General features: G+C 47.5%; 1 protein-coding gene across 2 annotated transcripts in view; it reads left to right on the top strand.

Annotated features, from left to right (window-relative positions):
* rtkna (rhotekin a) overlaps positions 1-22,079 on the top strand; it is a 43,890-nt gene that overhangs the window by 3,131 nt on the left and 18,680 nt on the right. Inside the window, exon 1 of one of the 2 annotated variants that reach the window (XM_056592060.1) lies at positions 9,257-10,549. The exons of the other annotated variant lie outside the window; for it this stretch is intronic. Coding sequence (XP_056448035.1) covers positions 10,526-10,549 — 24 coding nt within the window. The 5' untranslated portion in view covers positions 9,257-10,525. Of the gene's footprint in view, positions 1-9,256; positions 10,550-22,079 lie in introns of those variants that run through there. 2 annotated transcript variants of the gene reach the window in all.

The raw sequence follows: 22,079 nt of genomic DNA, 5'->3' as shown, positions 1-22,079 counted from the left end.
CAGTGCCCTGAAGGAGCAGTTTGCGGCTGTACACTGGTGGGCTGCTGGCAGGTTTATGGTTGAGGAGATATAGTTGAATCATGGTTCTACGTGAGGCTGCTCATGCCTTGGGACCCCCTCCCAGTCTCAGCAGATGAATTGATGAAAACTTGCTCGGATTCTCTCACCGCTCGCTCACTACCCTAACATGCCCCTCCTCGCCCTCTCTCTCTCCTTCTCTTCTCCCCTCCTCTACCTGGGCGGGAGGGGAACGGACAGAGATTCCTTGTCTCCGCCGGGGGTTACACTCGCCCGCTGTGTAACTGTAATTCCAGCCTGTGTTTGCAGAGAGAGGTTTGCGGTCTTTGGAGGTCTTCGCTCGGGGCCTCTTCATAAATATGCTGTTGGTTCATCAGGATGACAAGTTATTACATTGTAAACCCTTGTTCCCCCCCCTGGTTTACAGGGGAGAGACACGCAAAACACACACACACGCATGCTTGCACGCATGAAAGCACGCATGCACACGCACACACCTTCACATACAAGAGGTGAGCCTTGGTCTGGCCTAGCCCAGGAATGTATAATTGCAGTGTCAGAGGGAGGGAGATGGGGAGAAAGAGAGACAGCAATTCTGCGATTCGTTCAGTCACAGGGAGAAGTCTGTTCTTGGCTGCTCATGTTTTAACAAGTCCATTTATAAAATGAATTGCTGCATTCTTGCGTCTACATCTGTTCGTCCGCACCCCTCTTTCCTGCGCGCCCAATAAATCAGCCACTTAAAGAAAAAACGTCTTCCTCGGACATGTGGTGTGAAGCCGCTGGCCTCCTGTGACGCCGGATTCCTCAGCAGCCGGCTCTCGGAGAGAGGGCTGATGGGAAGCAGGAAATGGTCATGTGTAGTAAGTGGTTCCCACTGGGAGACGCTTAATGTCGCTGAAACACACACACACACACACACACACACACACACACACACACACACACACACACACACACACACACACACACACACACACACACACACACACACACACACACACACACAGTTTCCTGTTAAGCCTCTGACCGGATTTAAACCAGCATAGTGTGGAGAAGGTTCATGGCTCAGTGAGTGTGTCTTGTCTCTAGGGGTCCGGAAAGTTGTGTCCGACATTCCCAGGCCCCTAGTCCTTACCCCTCTCTCCCTCCCGGTTTCGCTTCGCCCAGCCCCTCCGTACTGCAGTCACAGAGGTCCTTGATGTATACTATCTATGTTATACATGGCCACTCTCTGGAAGCCCTAGAGTGCAAATGCCCTCCTCTAAGAAATATGACATTGAAGGCTACTCTTGCGTCAACATTTTCGTCATTCGTGGCCTCCTATTGGTCGCTTTCTGTTTAGCTGCATTGGTCTCGTTGGTGCTACTTTCTGTATTTCAGTCCGCTTATGACTGGGGAATGCGTGAAGGACAGTTTGGGCCTGGTCTAATTATATCCTCCTGACTAGTGTCTGTGTCCTGGATGGACCTGACTAGATTACCCAGATCAAGGCTCGGTCACAGTCAAATGTGGACCACATAAGATGTTTAAAAGAGTCCTGAAGTTCATCCAATATCATTGCGACTGTTTTCATTACACAAGATCGTGCAATCATTTGCTATTCTATCATTGCACATTGCTTAACATTTCATATATTGTGTGCTTATCTCGCTAATGTTGTGTGAGGCTGAAGTTTCAGCAAAACCTATGAATTTAGAGGAACTTAACTACAACTGGTGTTAAATATCTATTGACCTATTGACCTCTATTGATCTATTTAACGGGCTCTGGGTTTCTAGTGCGACCACCAAGACACTGTCTGGCACGTTTACATCAGACGTCCCGTCCAGCCTTGGAGCCACTGGGCTGTGAGCTCAGGCTAGTGAGGGTTTGGGGAGGGGGCGGCGGGGCAGGCGGGGGTGGAGGGTCAGGTTAAAGTGGTCACAATGCCCCCCCCCCCCCCCCCCCCCTCATGTGATGTTTGACCTCTCACACGCTCCCAGCCCACTAAACTTAGCCGCCGTGGCTCCACCGATCGCTGGATGTCTCGAATGCCGTTGGCTTCGGCTTTCTTTCGGCTGGTATTTCTGAAGGTGGTGTCCGTCCTGGGCAACAGGTTCAGACCGCTCGGACCCGCGCCCTGTGTTCACTGTTGTGACTGTTAATGACTCCAGCCTGATGCGTTGCGGCTGTTTTTCTAGGCATCATTCACCTGGCTTAGACACTTTAGCCTGCTACTGCTACTGCTGCTGCTGCTGCTGCTGCTGCTGCTGCTGCTGCTGCTGCTGCTGCTGCTGCTGCTGCTACTGCTGCTGCTGCTACTGCTACATGCTACATGTTGCATACTTCCAGGTTACTAGGTTTATTTAATGAGTAGCTTTGTAAAGTATTGAAATAACTACCTTAAAACAATATTTGGGAATAAGAAATCAAAGACAGCTTGAGAAAGATGAATCCATTTTGCAGGGTTATAATTGGGTTTGTAGGAGCGTAACCCCGTGTGGAGCACAGTGTGTGGCCGCTGTACAAAAGCAAATACAAGTTAAAATGTCATACATTACACAAGATGTAAAAAAATACCGCAAAACATAATGGAAGTTAAATAAATAAATAATTGAGCGGGAGTCACTGGAGGAACCCGCAGACATTTGTCTATGATAAGATTACGCTGTCTCGGCAATTCATAATGTCCCTGAGCACACAGAGTACATCATCTTATATAGAGGAAGCACAGAGAGGGTTGAGTCTGTGTTCACCGGGCGAAGGCTGCATCCAAACCAATGAATCCCTGTCTCACGCCCCGTTCACACTGTACAAGTCCGTCGAAGGATCTCATTGACCTCTCATGGGCCGCTCTCGAAATGCATTGTGGTTCAATCCGTTCAGTCGGCGCCGTTGCCTGCGTCAAAAAGTTGAGAAATGTTCAACTTTTCAGGCCACTCGGATTGCATTACCCATGCGTCAGACACAGAGTGAACGTGGCGTGAATGTCAGGACTGTAAGTCAATTCACCTCAAGGGTTTTTAATGGTAATATTGGATGTCAAAATGGATCCTCTTTATTCTAGGTAGAGGGGTTCAGCAAAGAGCCAGGTCTCTTTGCTTGCTCACGGCCCCACACAGTCCACCCCCCCGTTCTGTTCCTAATCTTTTCTCACTTGGACTCTATGAAAAACGCTCCCTTTCTTCCATTCTTGTCTTGGCTATCTCTGTTCCTGCCTGGCTTCCTTGTTCCTTCCGCTCCTCTATTAGTCCATACATTCTGCTACCCCCCCCCCCGCCCCCCCACCGACGCCACGTCTTCACCCTGCTCCCTCCTTCCTTCCTTGTTCACAATTTAATAATTCACCCTTGCTCGTCCATCATTGTCCTCATACCCACATTTATATCGAACACTGGGGTAAGGTGTGTGTGTGTGTGTGTGTGTGTGTGTGTGTGTGTGTGTGTGTGTGTGTGTGTGTGTGTGTGTGTGTGTGTGTGTGTGTGTGTGTGTGTGTGTGTGTGTGTGTGTGCGCTTGTGTATGCTTGTGTGTGCGCGCTTGTGTGTGTGTCTGCGCGCTTGTGAGTGTGTGTGTCCGTCTCTCCCTCTTGCTCGCCCTATCCCTAAAGAATTGTGCATACGTGGTGCGTCTGTATGTTGGTTCAGTTGCAGGTTGTTTTGGTAACCTAAGCCACGCGGGCCCGTGCGGTCCTGCATCAGGTTTGCTAAAGCTAACAGCATTAGGTCCAAGGCGATCCAGAGTACACAGCCCAGCCCGAGCCAACACGCATTCCTCCACAACGGGTCACTTCATTGCACACGGCACCCTGCTGGGCTTCTCTGTGTGTGTGTGTGTGTGTGTGTGTGTGTGTGTGTGTGTGTGTGTGTGTGTGTGTGTGTGTGTGTGTGTGTGTGTGTGTGTGTGTGTGTGTGTGTGTGTGTGTGTGTGTGTGTGTGTGTGTGTGTGTTTGCATACATCGTGTGTGTGTGTGTGTGTGCGTGTATTTCGCAGGAGTAGTCCACTAACTTTGTGAGGGGTATTAATAATTTCTCTACCAGTACTCTTTCCATTAAGGTCTGGCTGATGTGTGCACATCAGTGTTTATATCTCAATGACTTTAAACGTGTGTCTGTTTGTCTTGTCTGGCTCTGACCCAACCGAGCAGCGTGGGCCAGAGTTGTGGTGCAATGTTCCTGAGGCGTAGTGAATGAAGGCCGTTTTGTATCAGATCATTCCTCAACCCCCTGCCCCTCAACAAACACGCCACCACACACACGCTCGCTCACTCACTCACTCACTCACTCACTCACTCACTCACTCACTCACTCACTCACTCACTCACTCACTCACTCACTCACTCACTCACTCACTCACTCACTCACTCACTCACTCACTCACTCACTCACTCACTCACTCACTCACTCACTCACTCACTCACTCACTCACTCACTCACTCACTCACTCACTCACTCACTCACTCACTCACTCACTCACTCACTCACTCACTCACTCACTCACTCACTCACTCACTCACTCACTCACTCACTCACTCACTCACTCACTCACTCACTCACTCACTCACTCACTCACTCACTCACTCACTCACTCACTCACTCACTCACTCACTCACTCACTCACTCACTCACTCACTCACTCACTCACTCACTCACTCACTCACTCACTCACTCACTCACTCACTCACTCACTCACTCACTCACTCACTCACTCACTCACTCACTCACTCACTCACTCACTCACTCACTCACTCACTCACTCACTCACTCACTCACTCACTCACTCACTCACTCACTCACTCACTCACTCACTCACTCACTCACTCACTCACTCACTCACTCACTCACTCACTCACTCACTCACTCACTCACTCACTCACTCACTCACTCACTCACTCACTCACTCACTCACTCACTCACTCACTCACTCACTCACTCACTCACTCACTCACTCACTCACTCACTCACTCACTCACTCACTCACTCACTCACTCACTCACTCACTCACTCACTCACTCACTCACTCACTCACTCACTCACTCACTCACTCACTCACTCACTCACTCACTCACTCACTCACTCACTCACTCACTCACTCACTCACTCACTCACTCACTCACTCACTCACTCACTCACTCACTCACTCACTCACTCACTCACTCACTCACTCACTCACTCACTCACTCACTCACTCACTCACTCACTCACTCACTCACTCACTCACTCACTCATACACCCACGCTTCCACCACCACATTTTCCCACTGGGACTATTTCTAAATGTTTTCAGTCCTAATCCTCAAGCATTTCTCACTCTGTTCTCCCAGGCTCCTCACTGTACCAGTTCTGGACTGCTCCTGTAGTCTTCTGCCTCACCTGCTTAAGATCAAACTAAGACCCCACGCGGCCAGCCAACTCCCCCCTTACCCATGCATGGTCTCTCTTTCTCTCACTCACTCGCTTAATCTCGCTTTTTCGCCCTCTCGCTTTTATGGTGCTTTCCTTCTCTCTCTATTTCCGGATCTGTCCCTGTCCCTGTCACTCACCCTGCCCCTGTCCCTATTCCTGTCCATGTCCTCATCCCAGTCTAAGTCTCCGTCTCTGACTCCCTCTCTCTCCCTCTCCTCCACCCCTCGTCTCAGTCCTCAGTACCAGCCAGCACAGCAGGCTGAATTGGGGCAGGTCTGATCTGAATAGCCACTCTGTGTGAGCAGGAACCAGTCAAATGCTTCCCCTTCAGCCAGCTTCCTTTGACAAACAGCAGCCAAGACCTTGAAACCGTGAAACGCAAGCGGCTATTTGCGCTTGGTTTATCATTTGCCCTGGACTCTGTGGTTTCAGTTTAGCTTCCTATCCATTCAGTTTCTTTCTTATTTTCACATCTCTTACCCGCTATCCTTGTCTCTTGCTTTCTCCTCTTACCTTGCCCGGCGGCCATTCTTCATTCTGTTTCATCTCCGCACTCCTCGTCACCTTGTCTTTATCCTTGTCTATTTATTTTCCTGCTTACACCAGCAGCCTCTGCAAGCCTCTCTCTGTGGGGCTTGCAGTTTATCCTTTTGCAGTACAGTGCAGAAATTCATATTCCCAGAGGCCAGTGCTTCATAGAGGCATTTGCTTTCCAATTAAAACCGCATCATATTAAACAGTGTTTAGGTTGTCAAAAGGCTTCTGGTTATATGTTAAACCAAGTCACGCCAGGATTAAAATTAAAAAAGATGTGAAAATGCATTGTAGATGCATTGCTATCAATTAATTCTCTTTTTATACAAAGGTTTTTTTTTTGTGTTCAAAAATATATTTGTTATTGTGGTGGTGCGTGTCTATTTGTTCGTAAGCACATGTGGTTGTAATTTATGGGTGTGTGTGCTCCGTTTGAATGAGTTGGAGATCATAATCTGGGCAATGCTTGTAGATGTATGTGTTTTTATGGTTCAATAACAAAGCTAATTGCTTGGGATTAAGTAACATTGCTTTACTGAGTTATTTCAATGTGTAGGAGGAGCCGGTTTATATTTCGCAGCATCTGCGTTTGAACTCCTAATGCCTTTGATGCAAGAGTAGGGTGATGATGGAGTATAAACAACAAGGCTTGTACCAGTAGAATAACAACTATTCAAACAAACCCTCCCCTAATGTACACTCCATTGAAGAGAGAGAGAGAGAGAGAGTGTGTGTGTGTGTGTGTGTGTGTGTGTGTGTGTGTGTGTGTGTGTGTGTGTGTGTGTGTGTGTGTGTGTGTGTGTGTGTGTGTGTGTGTGTGTGTGTGTGTGTGTGTGTGTGTGTGTGCGCTCGTAGAAAAGCAAAGGTGCATTTGTGAGCATGCCAGATTGTCTCATTGAATTACTGAGAACTGCAGGAGACCTGGCGAGTGATGTGTGTATGCATGCACAAATCTCACTGGGGGTTGTGTGTGTTTAGTGTGTGTGTGTTTAGTGTGTATGTGCAGTCTGTCAACATTTAGAGGACTGGTGATCTGATGAATGTGCTGTCTGCTTTTTACCAAGGACAAGAAGATGACTATTTTCTTCAAAACCAAATCTTGTTACATCTCTTCTACTTGAATATTCGCACCATTTTAATGAGATGGGCAAATAACGGCACGATAATTGCCCATATATTATAATTCAAATGAATGTGAAGCTTTGTAATTTATTCAAATTAGGTTGTATAGCAGTGGAACACCTCACTCTTCCATGTGTGCACCAAAGGTGAGGCCATTTCGTTTCCGCGGTCCTAGCGAGTACTGAGATGCTATATTACAAATTTACTATATCATCAACCTCTGATATGATGGGGGCTGCTTTGCTGTTGAATGACCTCCGTGTGTGAAGATACAAGCCTTGTGCAATGATGGATGGCGATGTTGTGGAAAAACGAAATACTAAGGAGTAGCATTAAGTCCCAGAGGGGGAAACCTAGATGGTTCGGAGCTGGGACTGGGGCCTCTGACTGGGCTAGGGATGGGAGCCAGGGCTGGTGAAAGGGGCCCCTTGTTGTTGTGTGAGGTGTTGAGAGGCATGACTGGGAGTGTTGTCCGCCTCCCGGTCCTTTCCATAGAGCTCCATGTAACACAACCTCCCTAGTTCACTGGGATGAGCTCAGCGGAGCAAACCCTGCAGCCAGATGATGTCAGAGCCATTACTTTAAGGTCAGAGGCTTGGGTCAGAGTGAGGTGCCGGTCATGGAAACTTAACTTTTGGAGATAACTTGTGCGTTTGACAAGAGAGACGAGGGAGGAGAGAGACCAACTAAAAGACAATATTACTCTCTTATTCAAATTATATTAAAGCCCTTTAAGTCAATATGCATTTTTGTCCCTGGTGTAACGTGGCATTGTATTCCAATTAGGTCTGATAGGCTGATTGGGTTTGTGTCCCTTTATACGCCTACTTGGCCGAGACCCTTTGCTCGAAACTATTCTGTAGGTCATCACAGGACAGAGATGGCCTTCATACGGTATGTCATTAGGTGTGTCCATCAAGGATTTACTTTCTTTCTTCCTTTTTCAGTTCTTCTTCACTTTCATCCAGTCTATGGTTGACACCACTACAGGCAGTAGGTGAACCCATAACCCAAATATGACAGACTGCATCAGTCTGTCATATTTGACCTGTGCAAAGCAACAGAAAGAAGGGGAAACAGCGCCTCTGTGTCTCCAGTGTGTGTGCGGAGGAAGAGAATCACCCAGGGTGTTGGTTCCCAGTATAGCATGGACAGGAAGTTTGTGGAGGAAACAAGCTCCTGTTCTAGTGACTCAATAGGAAGCTGCTGATGCCCCCTCGATGGGAAGCCCTGACAGCTTCAAGGAATGTGTCTCATCATCCAGAGGAACGTCATGCATTCCCACTGCCGAAACGGATGGCTATCGTTTCCGCCTCTTGTCCCCCCGGGGTATGCTAGCATCATATTGTTGTGATTCTGCGGAAACGCAGGAATGAGATTATTTTTGATCCTAATTTGGTCAATGCCTTTCGCTGCCCTCCTCCACGCCCCTCAGTCTGTTAACGACGAGAGTTAAGAGTTTTCATGACTGTCTGTGAATTATTTGGGTGTGAATCATGCTTACGCGAGGCATTAAGATAAGTATGTGTACTGGTTATATTCATTGGCTTCCATGTGTTTTCCCTGGAATGTTCTATTTTGTACATGAATGTTATTTTGTTCTACTTTTAGAAAATGTTTGATGGATGATCCACTGAAGGTATATCTCCTGCCTGTCCCCCATCAGCCAGGGAGATACCAGCTCCTCGCTGCTAGTGACACCGCAATCTGATTATCAGTGGGATATGTACAGCACTATAAGCAATGGAGGAGAGGAAGAGAGACAGAGATGAGGAGAGAGAGCTGTCGGCACTTGACCGGTTGGCCCCTTCTACCGTTGCACGTGGGAGTCGCATCAGCGTGCTGCGGTGAAGCGGTTACAGTGACAAAGCGTTCTCTCTCCCTCCCTCCCTCCCTCCCTCCCTCCCTCCTCCTCGGCCACCATTGTATCCACAGGGGTGGACTGCTGCGTCCTTTGATAGACGTACCATTCAATCGCCTGGTAGTGGGGTCTCTCGGCTGCCCTTTTGCTGTTCATACGACGTCAAGCATGCCCAGGCTCTCTCTGATACATCCCCCCCCCCCCCCCCCCCACACACACACACACACCCCAGCTCCCCTAATACCATCCCATCCTCCCACTGCTCCTCTGCTGTCTCCCTCCTCTTCCTGTCTTCAGTGCTCAGCCAAGAACAACAGATTCTGGATATCGATTTTTGTTGAGGTATTATGAATGAATGGTATTTTCATTATAACTTATCCCCAGCGGACTAGAGTGAGGCTATGTGAGAATGTGTTTTATTTTTCATCATTTGGTGTTTTGGAGATTTACCTATAGTCAAATGACTAAATACCAATATAAATATTGTTGTGACTGATAAATCCAAACCGATTTCTTTTACCGTTTGGCTCAGCTGCATTTTCCGTCTCTACCTGCAGTTCATTTCAAGTGTCAAGGGAAAAAGTGCTTCACTGTGGAGTGCACCAATTACTACACACGGGCCATGGCAGGGGAAATACTCCAAATCTGTCTATCTTGAACATACTAGGTCAAGTGGTTGAAGTGAAGACAAGAATAGATCACTTTATTCTAAAGCGTATGCAAATGATATGCATTCAGAGGATTATTGTATACAAGTCTGTCACCCCAAGTGTGTAACCTGTAGGTGATGTCCTTTTTGTGTAGGTCTATTGTTAGATTCAGCCAAACTGGTTTTATTCTATTACTATTACTGCCTTTCTATATATTCATCAACCAAAGTAAAGATGTCAAGAAATTCTAAGCTTTATAAGATATGCAAGGTTTAATGCAAGTGTCCAAATATAAAGATGCATTTTGTTATGCAAAAAAAAAGACGTCTTTTTAAATAATTGAGAATTGGTCTTGAGAGATAAACAAAGGGATAGAGAGAAACTTGGAGAGACTCAGAGAGAAAGAGAGCTCATTTTAGTCTCAACTGAAATACTGTAGCCTACATTGAATGACACGCGTGTTGTGTGTGAGCAAAGAGCCTGGATTTTAAGTCGCGGACACCCGCCTCCTCACCAAAGCCTTTCGGTTGGTTCTTGAGAGACGGTCAATCTTGAGGAAAGCTTTAGTGTGCTTCTGTATCGAAGCACCGGAGGCTCTGCGTGGTTGAATGCAGTGCGGGTTATTGTCTTTTTCAAAACCGTTACCCCACAGCCGCCTTTCAGGAGTTAAGCACCGTGTCTGTGTGTAGCACTAGTTAGACTATTAAAAGAAAAAACTTCTGAGAGTTTTTCCAGCACTTTTTTGACAACACGTCACGGATCTACCTCTCGAGGAAAATCTGACATAAGCGTCTGGGACATTACACGGACCGAGGCGGCGTGGAGCTAGCGTCCTGTGTGATGAATGCTCGACGAGGGTTTGACCAAACTGCAGTCATGACGAGGAGCCGGGCAGAACAGGGCATTGCGTAAGCAGCGCACGAGCTGCCAGTTTGCCAGAGTTGGTGCGCGCGAGGATGAATAACTCGAAAGATCAAACGGTAAGTCGTTTTGCTTTCGTTACAATGTCACACTATGTATCGACAAAGAGTGTGTGTATTGTGTTGCGGTCTTCTCAACGCGGCACACTTTAGGATACAATTCCCAGCTAAATCACAACATATCACGTCAACGACTCCACGCGGAGCGGTGCTACTGTACACGAGCTCAGCGGGAAGGTCCCGGTTGAACAGGATTGAACAGGTCGTTGGTTTCAATGCACCCGGGTGGGAGATGCCTATGCACAAGTCTCTTCGTCTCGGTTAGATACGGAGGCACACCTGCCATCCACTGACAGCCATGACAGCCGCCGGACGCTAATTGGTTTAGCCTACATCCCATCTCTGCCTCGCTCATCTCACGTTCTCTACATGCGTGATAGCAAACAGCCTGTTATGTCCAAACAGTTTATCCTGAATACTTTCAAGTTTGAAGTAATGTTGGGAAATAGCTTTAGTCATGACTCATGGGTCTCTTCAAAGCAGTCTTCAACATATGTTCTCATGTTTCCCAGAACGGGAACAACAATGTGACCAGTATGGCTCCTACAGCCATTATGACTTACGTCTCCCACTCGTCATTCTTTCCCTGGTCTCCAGGGGAAGTGTTTGCTATATATGTCTTGCATGTTATGTGCTAGGGTCTCTTATGAATAGTTTGTCTTGTGCTCCGATTTTAGAAACAAAAGACAAGAATAACCACACACACACACACACACACACACACACACACACACACACACACACACACACACACACACACACACACACACACACACACACACACACACACACACACACAAAAACCGAGGCTCACATTTTCTTGTCCGATTATTCCTCTTACGTGCTGTAGCCAGAAGGCTTAAGTTGTGTATCCAAGTTGCAGCGGTTTGAGTCGGAGTTCATGTGATCCAACAGACCAGTGTAGTGGTGGTGTAATTAACCTCTTGATCAGCTGAAATGCATCCCACTCTCTGATTGCCCCGCTCACATAATGACAGACAGAGACTAACAGACATGGGTATGTTTGCCCTCATGTTGATTTTAAAGGTTACCCACATCCATTTCCATTTCTAGGATAGAGTCCCTGGTTGTGGCTGTGTGGATGTGCAGTCGGGGCTCAGCGTGAATGCACCAAAGTCATGTCTCGATTCTGTATCGGCGCTTGAGTCAAGTCTCTGACCATAAGGAGGGAAAAGGTTCGCCCAGTGACATCACACTAATGTGTTTACCAGTCATGGGTTCACTGGGATCCACAGCTCTGCTGGTCCGGTTCCCCTCCTGTTGAAAACATATGGTTTGGAGCTCATAATACCGGTCTAGTTCATTTTGCAGTGCATCAATACTGGAAAAGTATGAGACATGTTGGTGTGTGTGTGTGTTTGTGTAGCAGTCATGAAAGCCTGCTGGCCTTCAACTGTCTGACAATCAATACGGGGGCTCACTGAAGAGAGTCAGCCTGCGGCCACTTCTTCCTCCATCTTTCTCTTTGCGGCGCGCTGTAGCGCTTATCTCTAGTATGGGTAAGGTGTTATTCTCCAGAACTGCTGCTTTCCAATCACCTCTGCAGCCTTGTGTGTGCGTGTTTGTGTGGGGATATCTGTATGTAGGGCTGCAGCAGCAGTATATGATATTGTGTGTATTTTCATCTGCCGATATCAGCCCTTGTCTTTGAGGGGAGGGGTGCGCTGTGATTGGTCCACGATACTGTATACGCTGTGATGGGCAGAACGCCCTCAGCCGCAGCAATATTCGAGGAACTATAAGCCATTACTCTGCTCAATAGCATGACCAAGGTGTGTGTGTGTGTGTGTGTGTGTGTGTGTGTGTGTGTGTGTGTGTGTGTGTGTGTGTGTGTGTGTGTGTGTGTGTGTGTGTGTGTGTGTGTGTGTGTGTGTGTGTGTGTGTGGGTGAGTTTGTCCTTTACCCTAGTGTCCAAGGAATAGTGTGACAAATGAGCCATTTATAGCCAGCTGCATGGCAATATTGCCTCCTCCTCCTCCTCCACATTTCCAATTATACATATTTTGATTGAAAATGCACAGGAGTGGAGATGCTGTCCATCTCTTTCTCCCTCCCTTCTGCTATACTGCGAGCCATCTCTCCTTTTGTCTTAACTTTAACCCTTCCTCTCACACCCTGTCCCTCCCCCTGTCAGTATCCCTTATTGGTCGTTGTCGCTGGCATTGATTCCTGTCCCCCTACCTTTCCCTGACGCGCTAACTCAACCCAACGTGCGCCAAGAAAACGTCCCCAGCGCTCTTCGACAGAGCTGCGGCCACACTGCTGTCCACTCCCATTCTACCCCTCTCCCTCTCTCCCACCCTCACATACACACACCTCCGGCCTCCATTTTCAGTAGAAGGAGCAACAGAGGCCACACTGGGGTCGTTTTGTGGACAAAGTCGTCCAGAGAGGAAGGACGGCAGCTTTCGCATGGGGAAAGGAGCAATAGGAGCATGCACAGGAGTAGGAGGAGATGGAGGAGGAGAAGGAGGAGGAGGAGATGGAGGAGGAGGAGGAGGAGGAGATGGAGGAGGAGATGAGGGTGTAAGAGGCTGACACAGGGAAAAGGAGACAGTGGGCTGGCGTGTAGTCGGTGGCTTGTTATATCATCAGTCATCCATCAGAGCTCCCTGTTTACACGCCGGCGGAGGATGCTGATGAGACGGGAGCTGTAGGGACCGGTGGTCTGTCCGACTTACGGACAGGCTGCTGGAGGAAAGCAATTTGTCTGGCAATGCCGATGTCAGACGGGACTGAGTGATGGCTATGGAGATAAGGGACTGGGAGACGAGGGAGGCCAAACAGATGGGGAGTGAATGCAGAGCTGACCGTTGGTGGTACAGAAATACAGACTGTAGCAGCGCCTGTTAGGCCTGTCACCGGCCTGTACCCCGGCCCAGGCAGATGCTATGATGTCTGTCAGCTACTGAGCACTGTGTGTGTGTGTGTGTGTGTGTGTGTGTGTGTGTGTGTGTGTGTGTGTGTGTGTGTGTGTGTGTGTGTGTGTGTGTGTGTGTGTGTGTGTGTGTGTGTGTGTGTGTGTGTGTGATCACACTGCTTATTTTGTTTGTTTGGTTGAATTGCTCCTGTATCTGAGACAAGGAGATTGCAAACAGAGGGCTGAGGCATTCTAACAAACACACACACACACCATGGCCCCGGGCTTATTGGGCCTATTCAATCCCATCCCACTGCATGGTTAAGGTGTGATGGGTACTTGGGCTCTAATAAAACCCTTATATCCATTCTTCCCCAGTGGCCGATGAAATGCACTAACGGCCTTATAGAATCAATGGTAACCCGATCACCAGGCTGAGCTGTACACACACACCAAGACGCAGAGATACCACAGACACGGCTCCCATACTGTATTCACTCACACATCTCTGCAGAAGCAACGAACTCCATGAAACCACCACTGCATGCAAATAGGATTCCGGTAGGTAGGTTGGTTGGGTAGGTGGGTAGGTAGTTGGTAGGGAGGTAGGTAGTAGGGCTGAACGATTTATCGAATTCAAATCGATATCGCGATGTAATAGAACGTGGTATGCAAATCGCAAAGGCTGCAATTAAAAAAAAAAATAAAAGTGATTTGTTACCGTTACTGACTGGAAATCAGTGCAATTCATTTATTTTATTTTACAATTCAATAGTTAAGTAAAGAAGTTTATAATATAAATTAATCTCAACACATTGGCCTGGCCTAAAGGAAAGAGCAGTTTTTATGTTGACTGCTTCCAATGTTGTGTTGTTCATAATAAAGAATGATTTATATATTTTTTAGTGCATAATACACAACATAAGGAACTTAATAGATTATAAAAATCGCACATTAAATCGCAATATTGGTCAAAATAATCGCAATTAGATTATTTTCCCAAATCGTACAGGTAGGTAGGTGGGTGGTTGGCATCGTAATACAACAACAATGCCCCTGCTTATAAAGGTTGTACTGTGCCTCGATGCCCTGCACAATGCAAGTCAAAATTGTGTAATGTAATATATTCTGCCAAGCTGCAACTACTATGCCTTATGCAGCTTTTGGTTGATATGGACTTAGTGTTTCTGATGAGCTCCTCCAGAGTTTGGGGTGTTATCTGTCATGAGGGGGACACACTGATCCAGGGTCTGTCGAAGGCACTAGTTCCACCCTCCTGCATATGAATCTGTATATAGTAGGGCTATATGTTAACTGGTAGGGGACCAGGAGCGGCTGTGTGCTTGTTCATAAGAGGAGGTATGGCGATGAAGCGCACGTCTGGGTCTAGTGCTGTCCCGATTATCTTTTTGTATTTAAAGGGATAGAATAAGTATAGAGGTGTGAGGTTTGTGTGTGTCTTCTTCTAGTGTGTTGCACTTTATGTAAATTAGAGTTCGGAAGGGCGTTCAACTCTATTTTATGCAGTTCAGAAGATAAGGTCTTTCTCACACACTCACACAACACACATACACACATACACACACACCATGATTAATTTTATGTCAGCCCTTGTACTTTTTTGGCGGTCAATCACGACATGCCTTCATCTTCCTTGTACACACACACACACACACACACACACACACACACACACACACACACACACACACACACACACACACACGCGCACACGCACACGTTGAGAGTGTGTGCCATTAGTAACTGGAGCTGAGTGTAAGTGCTGTATAGGGCGTAAAGTAGCAGGGAGGAGGACTGTAAGATGCACAGAGTGGATCTCCTCTTACATACAGCCCGTATGACACTAATATGGCTGCACCATTTATCAAACCCTTTGAAACGTATACACTCTGTACTTGTACTACCTTGTGATACCTATACGTCAAGCGACTCATAATTCACGGCCTTCCAAAATGAACGGCCTATAGAGTAGTGACATAATAAACCCCATGTTTTGATGGTTGGACATTGCCTAACATGTAACAACAACGCAAAGGAAACCTGAATCTTCACATTCATCTCATGTGGTTTGTCTTTTGTCTTTGCTTACAGTGGCTATGAGCCTAGTTGTGTGTACAGTAATCCCACAACGGACTTCATGTTTGATTAAATTGATGTGGCATTGTCTCTGTTCTTCAACATCCTGTAGGGAGAGGATCTTTAGACCTCCACCTTCAGCATTTCAGTTTGACATTTCACCGATATTTCCCCTCTCCCTTATCCATTAACTCTCTTTCCTGTCGTTTGTTTAATTATTGGCCATTTCTGACTAATGTAATTGATAGTGGGTTCATGGTCAGAGAGATCATTGATTATTTAAACACAGCCTCGCTTCACAGAACCTGTGATTTGTACTTCCTGGTTTTTCTCATTTCCTCCATGGACCCCAGGGCTCTGATTGGTCAATAGTGTCCAAGGACATCCTCACAGCTTCCCCGCAGAGCGACTGCTGTCCCTTCATTATAATTAGATGTGTGCGTGAATGTGTGACTGTAGGACTTGCTTGATGTATTTCCCCTCTAGGGCCCAACGTTTGTCCATCTCTCATGGTTATCTAGTGTATATATGTGCGTATATATGGACAAAAAAGTCTAAATCGGGAGCAGCAGCAATAAATAATGTAAACCGATAAAAGCAGCTCTAGTCCCAAGTCTTGGATGAAACTGGGCTCAGGGATGATGGGGGGTAGATGGAATGTTGGAGAGGGCAGTTTCTATTGGTAATAATGGGTGATGAGATGGATAGCAAACGATGTAGAGAGGGAGATAGAATAGAGGTGTGTTATAGCGTGCCACATGCAGCTGAATCACACATTTCTTCAGTATCACCGTATCATCACTAACCCTTGCTTATTTAAGATAAACTATTTCTGTTTGGTTGTGAAGGGTACTTTACAGGAGCACAGGGTTATTAAGGAGAGATGGGATGCTCAGCTGGCTTAACGGGCAGATAGTATATGATGCAAGAGGAGGAGGAGCAGGAAGCAGATTGGACATAGAATCACCTGGGGCCATCTGTAATTTGTAAGGTTCAGTTCGGTCACTGGTTGGGTGCATTGTAAAGCCACCTAGCAAGGCCTAAAGTCACAGAATGCCTTTTGGGGTAGCAAAACACTAACACCACGTTATTTAAATATGGACTCTGGATAAACTGTAGTATTGAGGTGGAATCTAGAATAATCTAGAAGTTTATAATGTGTGAAACCATGTGCAGTTCACTACTATTTATGATCCTTCTCATGTGTAAGCGGGTTTCTAATGAGGGGAAAAGGTGAGTAGAGGGCTGACTGACTGGTGGTGGGTTTATGGGCTAGTTAGGCCGGCTGAGCTAATTAACCCTGATTTCCCCCATCCTGTTTCAAACACTGAGGAAAGCCGGGGATTACTGTGAGTAGGACTATGGACTTGTTTATAAAGCAGAGTGCCTTTGTCTGGCTGCCTGCATGCATGCGTGTGTGGGTTAACGACAGGTTCAAACTGCTAATCAGCTGTGTGTGTGTGTGTGTGTGTGTGTGTGTGTGTGTGTGTGTGTGTGTGTGTGTGTGTGTGTGTGTGTGTGTGTGTGTGTGTGTGTGTGTGTGTGTGTGTGTGTGTGTGTGTGTGTGTGTGTGTGTTAGCCTGACAGTGGTGGCTTGACACTCCTGGATAGAGCCTTGAACCACTCAGGAAAAGAAGCTGAACTGAGCCAGCTCCCAGTAGGGGTACTTGACTGGTGACACTGGTGGCGCCCCCCCCTCCCTGCCTTCAAGAAACTCTCACACATGCCACACTCAATATTACTCTAGCTATACCACCTCCCTCCCACAATTAGCATTTGTGTCTGTCTAGCGCGTTTTGCACATGCAGTCTTACCCTGCAGAGCTCCAGATAATGTTTGGATGGTCTTCATGTGCGGAGGGTCTTCATGTGTGCAGGGTCTTCATGGTCTTCATGTGTGGAGGGTCTTCATGGTCTTCATGTGTGCAGGGTCTTCGTGTGGATGGTCTTCATGGTCTTCATGTGTAGGGGCTTCATCCACACGGATGGTCTTCATGGTCTTCATGTGTGGAGGGTCTTCACGTGTGGATGGTCTTCATGGTCTTCATGTGTGGAGGGTCTTCGTGTGGATGGTCTTCATGTGTGGAGGGTCTTCATGTGTGGAGGGTCTTCATGTGTGGATGTTAACAGGGATTGATATTCTGGGAAATCTCCGACGGCAATTAGAAGGCTCAAGACCTAATAACATTCCGAGTCACTGCCGGTACGGCTGATGTGAATGAGAGCAGCCACACTGCCGGGCGAGGCAGGTAACGGCAGGTTACGCCCGTCTGACGTGAGACGCCTTCACGTGGCGCGAGAGATCCAATCACAAGACTCCGCCCAAGACGAGGCACCGCAGATGTTTACCTTAACGCATCAAAGCTTTTTGGGTGATCCGATTAAAATATCGATGCAGAATATTTTGTTTGCAAATAAGCTCATTTATTCAGGAATGTCTGGAAACTGGACTTCTCTCGGTCCACCAGTTTTATGGAGACTGGCATCCATAAGGTTTGCGTAACCTCCATCTGCTGGGCCGGCCCTTGGCCGGTCTATCCCGGCATTGCTATGCCCTGTGTGAAAGTGAGCAAGACGGAAATATTTCTGAGCGTAGCTGCATGGGTTAATGGTGCAAATCCCCAATGCGGCCTGAAAGGTTATCCCAGTCATTTAGCAGGAACTGTGTGTGTGAAAGGGGCTTAACAGCATTGCAACATCCTCAGCCATTAGCCCTTCTCCTCGTCTAAAACAAATCAATAGTCCACTATCGAACAATGTCTCGTTAGAGTGCCCTTAGTGTGCCTATGCAATGGTCAAAGGTGTTTCTTTGTTGTTGCTGTAGTGTTTGTGTCATTATATTATTATACATTTGTTATCTTGGATATAAATCCCAGCACCACATTTGTCACTGAAATGGGAACAGTCTTTATTGAAAGTGAAATTAAAACAAACCTCTGTATAATTGGTCTATGGCGACAGCATGACGTTGATTCTGCAGTAAATTTATTGATTACATCAATAGAATATTTAAATGATATTATCTAGGATTGATGCAGTGTATTTTGAATCATGTTTTCTTTTCATCATTATTCAGTATTTTCGGCTTTTCTGCCTCGGGCTTCACTGAAAGGCAAAGTTGCCGTTTGATTGGTAGTGACTGAAACACCCCCCCACCCACCCCCTTCCACAGCTGGGGTCACCCGAGGTGTGCGGCTTGACGTTCCGCGGCGAGTGCTGTCAGTCAACATCACACTAGCGCCCAAATGGAGCTTGTTTACATGCTCGCAAACGTGCTTCTGACAAGAAAAGGCTCCAGTCCTCCTCCCTCCCTCCCTCCCTCCCTCCCTCCCTCCCTCCCTCCCTCCCTCCCTCCCTCCCATTAGGGGGAGGCAGGGAGGGGGAGGAGTTAGGCACATGTGTGAGAATCCCACCAGCGCTCACAAGCGCACACTTCTCAGTAAACAGCCTGTGCATGTAAATCAGAAGTGAGACCATTACCGTTCACACGTTACTTATGCACAGTGAAGGGAGAGTTTCAAATGCCTAAGGGCATTTCTTAATGTTACTAAAACCCCCTCTTAATTGCAAGGTATTCGCTGAAAAAAAAAAGGCAGGCAGACTTTGATCAGGGCCGATGGTGATTGGTCTGGTCTTCATGCCTTCATGCGTTAATGCTTGCCTGCCCCCCCGACCCCCTCGCCCATGGCCATGGCCCCCTGGCTATTAGGAAAAGCTGGCTAATCAGCTAACAAGGCAGCTTGAACTTGTGTAATGGTCAATGGCCCTCTGCCAAACGGAAAGTGTGTGTGTGTGTGTGTGTGTGTGTGTGTGTGTGTGTGTGTGTGTGTGTGTGTGTGTGTGTGTGTGTGTGTGTGTGTGTGTGTGTGTGTGTGTGTGTGTGTGTGTGTGTGTGTGTGGGGTTAATTTATTAATTACCACTTGCAATCTCGCAAACAATCAGTGTGTTTCCAAGTGTGTGTCTGTGCATGTTTGTGTGCAGGCAATACGGCTCCCCTTTGGTTTCAATGCAATGGTGGTTCAAAAACTCTTTCCTGTCTAATCTGCTATGAAAGCCACTAGAATGCGAACGCAGTCCCCGGGCAGAACATGGTCTCTCTTTCTCTCTCCCCATTGGTCGCCTCCAAGTTTAGACACAGTCGCGGCCTGTTGGCTTTCCAGACAATCAGCCTCTGTCAGACCCTCTGGCTCATGGATTCATAACTCATTTGATTCCCTTAGTCAGTGCATGGATTTGCTATTCTTCTTTCGCTCCGCTCTCTCACCCTAAGCGTCTTGCTATCGCAGACCATAGTAGCCTTATTGTCTATTTAATGCCGACCTGCTGTTCCCCTCAGGGCTGGGGAGGTTGTAGGAGGGATGCGGTTGTATTTACTGTTAGTTGGTTGCATTGAGTTTCTGTTTATTTGTTTAACTTGGCTCCACTTTTATTTATGAGCGTGGGGCCGCCTATGCACAGCCTTTCAGCATTAAAAGTTAATGCTGTGGGATGGTTGGAGATCGCACGCAAACACAGACACACAACGTACACATACACAACATATCCACGTACAAATTTGCATACACACACAACAAATGCATGCTTACAGAAGTGTAAATACACATGCCTGCAAACTTATAGGATACCCTTAATATACTCCTGCGGTATCCTACTACTGCTGGCTTCTGCTGTTTTGGAGTTTGATAATGCAGTGCTATTCAGGCCAAGTGTGGTACTTGAACTCACTCCAGGGCCATTGGCATGTACAGGCTTTAGTGTAGTGATAAACCATGCGTTGATCACTGCCTGGGTGATTCTGTCTCCTCTGTGCGCTATGTAAAGGTGGCTTCATTATTTAACAGCTCATTTGGAAACATTTGTGTGCAAATTATTCACCAGCTTCTTGAGCCAACACACAATTAGTCAATCCAATAGAGTACTAAAGTGTGACGACACGTTTCCATAGCAACCGATTTTCGGATCCACACACCCCAAATTATTTTATTTTTTTCGAATTGATTTGCGAGTTTGCTTTACCAATGAGGAAGTAATATTGAGAATAGATTGTCTTCATATATATAAAAAATATATATTTTCATTTTGAAAGAAACAACACATGGCAGCAATGGGAAACGCCAGAGTGGGAAACGCCATCTCTCGCTCGCCGTTGTTTTGAACTGAAAACTAGGTTGCCAGGACAACGTGACGTTTTCACTTTAGTACTCTATAGATGCAACAGCCAACCCGTACACAGTCAAGCTCATTCTGCCTTTCTGTGTACAATGTCCTGCTCGATATCCCTCCCCAGTACTCTCTCTCTGTGTGTCTGAACGTCCCTGGGCTGAGACTCAGTTGTACTAACTGAACACTGCCTTTGTGCGAGAACAGCTGGCTGTAAAGTTATTGGGCGACGCTCGTACACACGCGCACACGCACACACACACTGTTTGCTGTGCGTGCCGGCCTCAATGGTCTCTGTTGTTGGTGGGTCGTTAAATACATGAGCGGCCGGGGAGGTGTGCCCCTGTTGTAACTTTATGACAGAGGACTGGTGCTGCTGCTGCTGCCCCTTATAGCTCCACAGCTCCTACCCCCGTCATGACATCACCATGTTGGCCCCAGCAGTGGGGTACTACCGTATTTTCCTGTGTGTGGGGGTGTATGTCCTGGCGCTGAATATACAGTAGTTGCACAATGTTTTGGCGGGTGTTTTGGAGCCATAAATAGGAGCATGCAATCCTCCAGTATGGTTATTTCTCTCCATCTGTCGTCTCGGCCTCTCTCGCTCTCTCTCTCGTCCACCTCTCTCTGGCTCGTCTATGCTCTCTCTCTCTCTCTCTCTCTCTCTCTCTCTCTCTCTCTCTCTCTCTCTCTCTCTCTCTCTCTCTCTCTCTCTCTCTCTCTCTCTCTCTCTCTCTCTCTCTCTCTCTCTCTCTCTCTCTCTCTCTCTCTCTCTCTCTCTCTCTCTCTCTCTCTCTCTCTCTCTCTCTCGTGTTCGTCTATGTTCCACCTCTGTCTCTCAACCGGCCCCGTTCAAACCCGTGGCCTCTGTGTGTTGTTCTACTGCAGCTGCAATCTGCAACACTGTTGGGACTGTCGCCGCGTGTGTGGGATGGAGACAGAGGGTCCATGTGTTGCCCGTAAATCACTGTCTGCAATATGTCTGCCTTTCCTTGTCTTGCCGTTGTGTTGTGCGATTTATCGGTCTCTGTCTCCCTCCCGTTCAATCCCCCCTTCCCTCCCAGCCAGGCTCCATCCCTTTCCGATGATCGACGAGAGCACCTGTCGTTTCCATTTGGTGTCTCCACCTCCACGTCTCTCCCTTTACACCAGACGTAGTTCACCTCCCTCCCCTCCCCTATTCCCTTTACAGCCCCTGCTGCCTCCATCTTTCCCCAGAACTGTGCTCTGGTGGTGGGAGTGAGGTGAGGGAGGAGGGAGAGGGAGAGTAACGGAAGCGGGCGTGGAGGCAGGCGAGGCACATAGCTGTGGCCGGCTAATTGAAAGGCAGCTCGTTCTCCTGGTCCAATGTATGGGAGGGGTCAGGCATCCACCAGAGAGTGTGTGTGTGTG

This window comes from Gadus chalcogrammus, chromosome 6, assembly GCF_026213295.1.
Source record: "Gadus chalcogrammus isolate NIFS_2021 chromosome 6, NIFS_Gcha_1.0, whole genome shotgun sequence".
In the NCBI taxonomy this organism is placed as follows: Eukaryota; Metazoa; Chordata; class Actinopteri; order Gadiformes; family Gadidae; genus Gadus; species Gadus chalcogrammus.
This window is presented reverse-complemented; position numbering and strand designations above follow the sequence as displayed.